Below are 9834 nucleotides of genomic sequence, written 5' to 3' on the forward strand. Positions count from 1 at the left end.
GATTTTGTCGATACGGGAACGTACGGGGAAATCTAGATCCGGGGAATTTTTCCCAATAGTATATTGGTTGCCGTTAAGCTCCTGCACTTAAGAACTAATTACTAGGAATGCTAGGAATTGTATGAACTCGTAATTAAGGATAGGCCTTCTTGCAAGGTGATTTAGAGAGTGGCATTAACAATTGATGAAAAGAATGTTGAATTCCTAAAATATGAGAGTGGATAAGATAAAATTGATAACCCCAACAACATACTCATCCATCTATTTCATTAAAGTGTTTGTATTTGGTTCTCACCATTGATCAAATTCATGCATACATGTTTATTTTCTGTCTTTTGCATATTAAACTCCAATTATTTTGTTCTTAAGTCTTAAATAATCAACAAATCACATAACTAAACTAGGCCGTGAGTCCTTTGGGAGAACGATACTTGGTCTTACCGAGTTTTATTACTTGAAACGATTCGGTCACACTTGTCGATTGTAAAACAAGTTTGTGGCACCGTTTTCGGTGTTCATAAATTTGTCATCAAGTCACCTTTGAGATTTCATGGCCAAGATCTAGATTTCACAAGTAGAAACAAGGGAGATCAATTCTTGAATGGCATGAGAATAACCTATACGAGTTTGAAGCCTAATACAAGTACGAGATCTACTAATAATATATGAACTATCATTAACCAAAATACCTAATCAAATAAGATTGATCATAAAGGCATAACCATCAACACTTAATATATTAATCACTTCCTATAAAGCACGCGATCATGCACTGGTAAGGCTAAAATGCTAACTCTATTGATAACTTAATAACTGACCATGATCGAACATCCAACATTTCTGCATAATTTTGCAGAACTCTTATAAAATTATACAAAACCACCCAAAACTCAGAGACATACATTTCATACAATCATATACAAATCATCAAATCAATTCATTCCATACATACACAAAATCATCACACACACAATTAAATTTAATAGCTTCCCTTACCTCTTAGACCAGACTGCTCACTGTTGCAGAATTTGCCCACCACAAACCACTCAAAACCAAGATTCACTGTTTGAGGAAAACAAACCACCCAAAAGACCTGATGGCAACCCCTTTAGGGACTTCCCATCCAAAGAAGTATCAACTTCACTCTAAGACCAAGAAAGGGAAGTTGAATAAAGGACTTAATCTTTAACTAAATATCTTCACCTTGTTTTGTAGGACATTAATAAGGATGGAAAGTATGCTTATACATCCTAAAAAGCTTACAAGCAAGAGAGTACGTGAAGCCTTCACATGGGAGCACATTTCCAACACTTTCCATGTGCCAAATAAGCAACCATGCACATATGGAACACATTCCATCCGTGGACCATATTTTCCACGTGAAAAACATTCAAACCATGCATCTCCTTCATCTAAAGCATATTGTCCACGTGAAACATCTTCAGCTAGTAGTCTATGCACGTTTGAATAGCTTATTTTGCACATTTCAGATGCTCCTCTTACTCTATAAAGGAGAGCTTCTCATTCTTGTAAAATCAACTTGAATTGCATAAAGAAATGTTGTTGAATTGGTTCCAGCTACTTCTTCTTCAAGTTCACTGACTTGTGCCTTCTTAGCACACTTATCTCTAGCTTCCTTCCCCCTTGGAAGGTTGTTTGAGCTAGAAACACTGCATACACACCTCCAAAACCGCACCAAACCTTCCATCGAACACCTGGTGTGCACCTCCGATTTCCTTCATCAAACCATTCCGCTGCCACATTCTGCTTCAAGGAACTGTCCAGTTTTGAAGACTTGGACCGTTTCTATCAAGACTAGAAACATGATCAAATTTGAAGAAGAAAAAAGAAGACAAACACATGCAAACAGAAACTTAGTTTGCATGTACCAGAAACTATGTTTTCTTAGAAGTAGAAAGACCTACCAGCTCAAACCACCACTTGGCCGATTGAAAAGAGAACCTTTGCCACCATCAAACCTCAAACACCCTCTGATGAATGATTCAATGAAAGAAAACATGAAATATGTGGAGGAAAGTATGATGTTTTTAGAGAGAAGTTAGAGAGAAGGAGGAGAAAATAAGTTCAGAAAGTTTGGAGGAAAAGATTGTATGCAGAAAGTGGGACCAAATTTCAAAATTTCAGATTATATATTCCCTCTTCAAACCGATCGACCCACTCTCATGCAGCCACCTATCTTCCATTTTTCTGAGTTTCATTCCCCTCTTGCAGACACATGTTTCCCACTAAGGTGGGGAATTTAATGGTTCTGCCATTCTCCCCAACATAAATAAATTTTCGTCCTCGAAAATTTAGACTTACCCGAGAAGAGGTGGGGATATAACTTCCTCATGACCTCTTCACGCTCCCAAGTAGAATCACTTGTCCTCTTGTCCCATACTACCTTGACTAATCTGATAGATTTTCCTCTAAGCGTTTTTGTTAGGCTCTCGATAATGTTGACTGGCTGCATCTCCATTGAACCGTCTTCTCTGACTTGAATATCTTCTACTTCAAGCACAGAGAAGGATCAAACACATACTTTCTCAGTTGCGAGATGATAACAGTTGAAAAACTGTTATTTTTATGCTTAAAATTGATACCAAAAGCAACCTTAAAGACTTAGAAACTAGCTTGAACTCATATTTTTGCTCTAGTTTTGTGAATAAGAGAGTTAAAAGTGAATTTAATGGTTTTATGCAAGATTCCCTTGATTTTGTAGGCTAATTGAATGATTTGAAAGAAGAATTGAAGTACCGAATGATTGGAATGCTGAAAAGTCAACCAGAAACCAGAAAAGTCAATCAGTCAACCAGAAAAGTCAACTAGTCAACCAAAAAAGTCAACCAGTCAACCAAAATACGAAAAAAGTCAACCAAACGAGTTTTGGTCCAGTTTTATGCGATTTTATGATCTGTTTGGGCCTGGACCCATTTTCTATTATAAGTAATGCGTGATGATGCTTTGAGATTGATTGATGTTGAGATGTGCACATTAACTGCTTATACAGGTGATTCACAAACTTTGTGAACAAATGCATGATATTGTGATTGTGATTGTGAGATTAAGCAGGGTGTGTATGTCAAATGTGAATGAGCTTATATGTGAGGTTTTGAGCTCCAGATTTTTTATTGATTGAATGCTATTACTTTGAAAACATGAATGATTTTGCCCAGGTTTTCTATGATTGAATCAATTGCTTGTTTTGCATCATATGATCAAGGTCATTTGTTGGAACCCTTTGTATTGGCCAAATTCATAAAGTTAGCCCACTAAAAGAGAACACTTTGTGTTCTATCCTTTGAACCCTTAGCCTTGAACATAAATTGAAAACCCTTGTTGAAAAGCTTTACCTTGAGTTAAGTAGAAAATCTTGTGTGGTATTGATAAATGTTCAAGTTTGGGGTTGTTGGGAAAGCATGAAAAAGAAAAAGGAAAAGCATTCAGCTAAGAGCTAATAAGAATGTGAAAAGAAAAGAAAAGAAAGAAGCAAAACTCAATGCAAAAGAAAGTTGGGAATGAATAAGAATGATTGTGTTGATATGATTCTCTTAACTCAAGGGTTTTGTGATCTAGAAAAACCAATTTTCTTGTTAGCCCAGCCACGTTATAAGCCATTGAAAAGTCCTTGTGATGATGCATGCTAGTGAATGTTTTTGATTGTGGTTAAATGAAAGGCAAAGTTGATTCATGTGACATTGTGATAGTAGAGTGAATGAGTGATTACTTCTTATACACTTGTGTTTGAGTGAAACACTTTACCTAGTGAGGAAATATTCCATGAGCACATGAACATCCATGCTTAGTTGATTGATCATTCATGAAAAATAGCATTTGTTGGATATTAAGTGACTTTGTGAACACCGAAGCATGTGCATGTCTTGATTGAAATCTTTGTCATGAGTTGAATTGAAGTTTGTACTTATCTTGAAAAGAGGATTTTTGAATGAGTGAACCGTTATACAGATTGGTAGAAGATTGAGTTACATCTTGTTTGCTTGAGGACAAGCAAAGTTCTAAGTTTGGGGTTGTGATAACAGTTGAAAAACTGTTATTTTTATGCTTAAAATTGATACCAAAAGCAACCTTAAAGACTTAGAAACTAGCTTGAACTCATATTTTTGCTTTAGTTTTGTGAATAAGAGAGTTAAAAGTGAATTTAATGGTTTTATGCATGATTCCCTTGATTTTGTAGGCTAATTGAATGATTTGAAAGAAGAATTGAAGTACCGAATGATTGGGATGCTGAAAAGTCAACCAGAAACCAGAAAAGTCAACAAATCAACCAAAAAAGTCAACCAGTCAACCAGAATACGAAAAAAGTCAACCAGACGAGTTTTGGGCCAATTTTATGCGATTTTATGATCTGTTTGGGCCTGGACCCGTTTTCTATTATTTTTATGTCCTATTTAAAGACCTAGATGTCTTAGGGTTGGTATCTTTGGCAGAAACGAAGCAAACACTCTCTCTTCCACCCCTTTGAAGGAGGATCTTGGATGCTCAGGCTACCTCTTCACCTTTTTAGGGTTTTGTCTTTCATTCCTCCATTATTATTCATCTAGTTTCACCATGAATATGGTGAACTAAACCTTGTATTGTTGTTGGGGAATCAATGTAGTCTTGTGAAACTCTCATATATGGAATTTGTGTTTACATCTTATATTTAAGACCTATGCTTTCTTTCATCATTAGTTAGGGTTTTTCCTCTTTACTCAATGCTTGCTTTGTTTAACTCATTCAATGCATGATTATTGATTTTGTTGATACGGGAACGTACGGGGAAGTCTAGATTCAGGGAATTTCTCCCAATAGTATATTGGTTGTCGTTAAGCTCCTGCACTAAAAGAACTAATTATTAGGAATGCTAGGAATTGTATGAACTCGTAATTAGGGATAGGCCTTCTTGCAAGGTAATTTAGAGAGTGACATTAACAATGATGAAACGAATGTTGAATTCCTAAAATATATGAGAGTGGATAAGATGAAATTGATAACCCCAACAACATACTCATCCATATATTCCATTGAAAGTGCTTGTATTTTGTTTTAGCCATTGATCAAAACTCATGCATACATGTTTATTTTCTATTTTGTGTAAGACCCTAGAACCCCATGAACTTACCTAGTTGTAAAAAGTTTAAGTTATAATGTAAAATAAAGTGCTGTCAGACTTGACATGGTTCACTATTTTAATTATAAGCTTTTGTGGAAAATATAAATTTAGCTGATTCTTCTTTTATTGGATAGTAGACTCAAAGAGCTTCGATTTGAGTACTCATACGCGTATTTTCGACTTCGGTAAGGGGGTCAACCGGACTGTCAAAGTTGCGATAAATTTTGCTGTTGGGGATTTGCGTGAGCAGTAAATTTTTTGGATTGTAGACAATGTGAGCTGGCTTGGCTGCGGTTCCTTTTGTGGGAATATTTTGGGGACCCTTTCAGACATTTCCTCCATGTTTTGGGGCTGGAAAGGAGTATGGGGCATTGTTTTATTGAATTATCTTTACCAAATAACAATTCCATGGCACTACAATAAAATCGTATATTACCGAAGGTTTATTACCGAGGGCCATTTGCCCTTCGGTAATGTCTGCTTACCGAGGGTCGTTTGCCCTTCGGTAATGTCTGCTTGATATTCGAACCACATCTTCATTTAGCCATTCTCTGGAGAGATCCACCCGCACACATTTCTTTTTCTCTCGAAGCTTCCCTCGTCTTCGATCCATATTTCAAGTTCCTTCGCCTCAGATCTTAATCCGCCCAGCCATGGTTAGTCTCTAGATCTTCATTCTCTTGTACATTTCTCCCTTACCTCGGCCTAATCCACCAAAGAATCCATTTTTCACCGATTGTTCTATCTTTTGCCCGATTAAAACCGCTGTTCATTCCATTCCATCTATTCAATCGTTGAATCCTTTCTCTCCACCGATCAAAACATCCCAAATCCCTAACCCTAGAATTTGCACCGATCAAACCATTCAATCTAGGGTTTGCCTTCGTTTTCCGTCATCCGTTCTTCTTCTTCTTCGATTAGCTCGATCTGTGCCAGTTTCCAAGGTTCCTCGTCGATCCGCCTCGATCTGTAAGCATTACTTTTCTCTAATGATTTTATTTTTCATAAACATTGCCTTTATTTCCTTCCTTCATGGTGGCCAAATATCAGTTGTTGTGTTTTGTTTTTTGTATGAAATATCCAGTAGCATTGTTATTCTTTTTTTGTTATTCTTTTTCTGTGTGGAAAGAAGTTTGGGAAAATACGCTCAATTTACTATTTGAGAATCCCTGCATGACAAATATGATACATCAGCTTCCCTGTCTATTTGAATACAAAATAAAAATCCTTACATATATATTCACGAACAAAAATATAACAAACTTTAATTGTTCAAATATAAAAAATCCTAGGAAGCAATTGGGATGATGAAAGGGGGATGATGTTGACAGGTTTGGGAGATGAAAGGGAGATGATGAAGTCAGTGAGTATGGATTTCTAGGAAGGTTTGAACTTGCCATAACAAATGATGTTGACGGAGATTTTACCTGTGAGAAGAGGTGCTCTGTGGAATTGGAACTTCAGTTGGGGCTCTGACTCAGTGAGTTTGCTGGCTGAACTGAAAGGAAGAATTGAAACAACCAGAAATAAACATAGGAGAAAGCTTAAAGATGTAAGAGAGGCCATTTGTTTATGTTGTCTAAGAAAAAAGTGAAATGCTGTTGGTGAATTGCTATGAAAGAGGGAAGTGTTGGCGGATATATATAGTGGGAGGGGTGAAATAAAATGAGGGAGATGGTGTGAGTGGACTGAATGAGGTGATAATGCGTTTGCGATTTGGTAGTGAAATTGAAGGGGATTGATTTGTAGGTTTGCATTAACCGAGTGGTAAGGTTGGTGGAGAAAGAGGATAGCCAGCTAAGGGGAGAGTTGGCACGAATAATAACAACACGAGATGGCGACATGAGGACAAATCCCGTGTACCCTCAAACTCTTTGGCACATAACAGAAATCAAGGGGAGGGACCCTCACATATACAATGTTTCAATGCAGAAACTATCTCTCCAAAAATGATTGTCTTTCTTGCTTCGACACTGCCTCCACCCAAATCCGCAACTGCTCCAAAGCCAATGGCGCCAGAGTTATCTACAACGATTGCTTCCTCAGGTATCTATCTGTCTATTCATTCAAATATATTTAAATTCACTTTGATTTTGCTGTTTGAAATTCTCAAAATCTGACAAGGTTCACAGAGGTATGTAAATGTGGAAAGTTTTCACTTGCATGCAACGCTTGGTATAAATTAGTTCCTGCTTAATGTTTTTTCAAATAGAAATAATGACAAGCTACCAAAAGCAGTATCAGATTGCGTTTTGTTCGAAGCAATTTAATCTTCGACAATTTTTCTGCATTTGATGTAGTATACTGCACAACACAACCCTTTTATTTGTTATTATCAATTATTTTATTCTGAAAAGTCGTATCTATATCATTTATTTCAAAATCTAAACTTGTGTTCCGTTGCAGGTGACATACTGGGAGCAACTGAGTTAAGAGGACCAGTTAACTACAAATATAATGATTTGAAAGCTGGAACTAAAAATTTCAGTGCTGAAAATAAACTTGGAGAAGGAGGTTTTGGTGCTGTATACAAGGTGAATTTTATGTTGTGTATATTTTAATAACATAATTGCAAGCATCCTAATGACAATGATTAATGTGTAAGATTTTTTTAAAAGCTGTCAAAATATTCTCTTTTATTTGAAGTTTTTGTTTATGTTTGCAATTAATAAACAAATAATCATTTTCCTAATGTCCTTTACAAGTTTTTAAAAGTATACAATAAAGATTTGATAATTTTTTAAAATAAATTAAAAAAAGAAAGAAAAATGTCTTCAAAAAATAAATATAAATACAAAACCTAACAAAGAAATACTTAAAGCTACAGTTACATAAACTGAAGATCTCTTTCACTGATTTGCCAATCATATATTTGGAATAATAGGGTACTCTAAAAAATGGAAAAATTGTTGCCATAAAGAAATTAGTGTTGGGATTAAATGCAATTGGATGCATCTCTGTTCCGGAATCTAAAAGCCTTGGATTAAATGCAATTGGAAGAACAATACTTCTTTTTCCCATGATTTGAAAAGTCCACACATCTTTTCACTTTTGATCAATTATTGATGTGGTTGAACGTTTATCTTAATTGCTTTTTTGCATGAATAATTGGAAGCATTGTACCGTAAATATCAATTCCAACCGTAATTGATTTGATTGGCATGGTTATAGATAGATGTACATGATTCATAAGTCAAAATTAACCTGTCAAATACTAAATGAGTTGATTTATATAAATGATTTTTTCCTTTATATTAACCTGTCAAAATTAACGTTTCAAGTTGGCTTTATATTCCTTTATTGCTATTTTTTCCAATAAATCTCTTAATTATTTGATTGATTAAATATTAGTGAATATAATATTTAAGTTAATTAGATTTTTCCAGTAAGATCGAGTTTGATTATTGCACAGATAAAGAGATGAGATATGAGTGTATAAATCAAATTTTGTATTTGATTTTATCAAATATAGATAGCGTTTTGTGAATTTTGATAGGAGTATAAAGTTTGATTATTGCACATATCTTACCCATCATATTTGCTAATTATGTGGGCATAAAGCTATTTGTGTCTTGTTTATTTTTCAATACTAAAGTCTTGCATCATAAATTTCAATTATATTCTCTACCAATCTTTTATGATTCTGCATCTTAACTGATTTTTCTGATCATACTTTCTTGTCAACCATCATAATTGAGTGTTTGGTTATGGGTAATTGATCAGAAAATTGCATCTTCTCATCTTGCAGAAGTAACCGTTTTACTTATGTTCAGAACAGAACAAGATTTGTGTCTTTGGGTGCTGTGAGCAATGATTTAGTTGAAGAGAGTGTGGAAGGTGATGACCTAAGGAGCAGAATCTTGAGGCTAAGGCTCCCCAAGCGAAGCGCCACAAACATTCTTCAGAAGTGGGTCCTTCAAGGGAATCCTGTTACGCTCTCTCAGCTTCGAGATATTTCCAAAGAGCTTCGAAGATCACAAGGGAAAGTAGTGCAATTGCTGTTTGTTTTGTCATATCATGCAGTATGTATTAGATTCGTTTGGTTAATTGTAGGTGTAGTGCATTAGGAATTCAATTTTACACGTTGCTATTATTCGGTCAAATTGACCTGTGTGCTTAAGCTGGTCGGTGAACTTGTTCTAATGCATTCACAAATTGTGTTTTTTTAATTGGATAAGTGCAGATTTTTCAGAGAAATAAATGAGCTGTTATAGTGAATTGGAATTTGTCTTGTGATAAGTGAGCTGTCATAGAGAAATAAAGAGAAATAAATGAGCTATTATGTGATACTGTCTTTCGGTAATTACCGAAGGCTTCTGTCCTTCGGTAATTACCGAAGGCTTCTGTCCTTCGGTAATTACCGAAGGCTTCTGTCCTTCGGTAATTACCGAAGGCTTCTGTCCTTCGGTAATTACCGAAGGCTTCTGTCCTTCGGTAATTACCGAGGGCCGTAGGCCGTCGGTAATGGTTAGCGACAACATGTTTACCGACGGTCTAATAGCCGTCGCTAATCCCTCGGTAAATTGTCATTATCGACGGCTTTTGGATGTTACCGAAGGATTCTGGCCTTCGATAATGCCCTCTTTTTTTGTAGTGTGGGTCCTTGTGTGTCTAGGAATCTTTTCCTTTAATTCCAAAGCTGAATGAGTGTTTTGGACAGCAGAGAAAGGCTCTTAGTGAGAGTATTTCGAAAATTCTAAGTGTGCTAAGTGTGGAGGTTG

At 35.9% G+C, this 9834-nt stretch overlaps 1 protein-coding gene across 1 annotated transcript; it reads left to right on the forward strand.

The window, feature by feature from the left end:
- Positions 1 to 5533: 5533 nt before the first annotated feature.
- On the forward strand, positions 5534 to 9331 carry LOC128197577 (uncharacterized). The gene is made up of 4 exons (XM_052879666.1): positions 5534 to 6082; positions 7046 to 7159; positions 7520 to 7647; positions 8887 to 9331. Exons 2-4 carry the CDS (start codon positions 7063 to 7065, stop codon positions 9178 to 9180), a joined length of 519 nt encoding a protein of 172 aa, XP_052735626.1. The 5' UTR covers positions 5534 to 6082; positions 7046 to 7062; the 3' UTR covers positions 9181 to 9331.
- The last annotated feature ends 503 nt before the right edge of the window (positions 9332 to 9834 follow it).

The sequence above is a fragment of the Vigna angularis genome, chromosome 6 (genome assembly GCF_016808095.1).
Source record: "Vigna angularis cultivar LongXiaoDou No.4 chromosome 6, ASM1680809v1, whole genome shotgun sequence".
Taxonomy (NCBI): domain Eukaryota; kingdom Viridiplantae; phylum Streptophyta; class Magnoliopsida; order Fabales; family Fabaceae; genus Vigna; species Vigna angularis.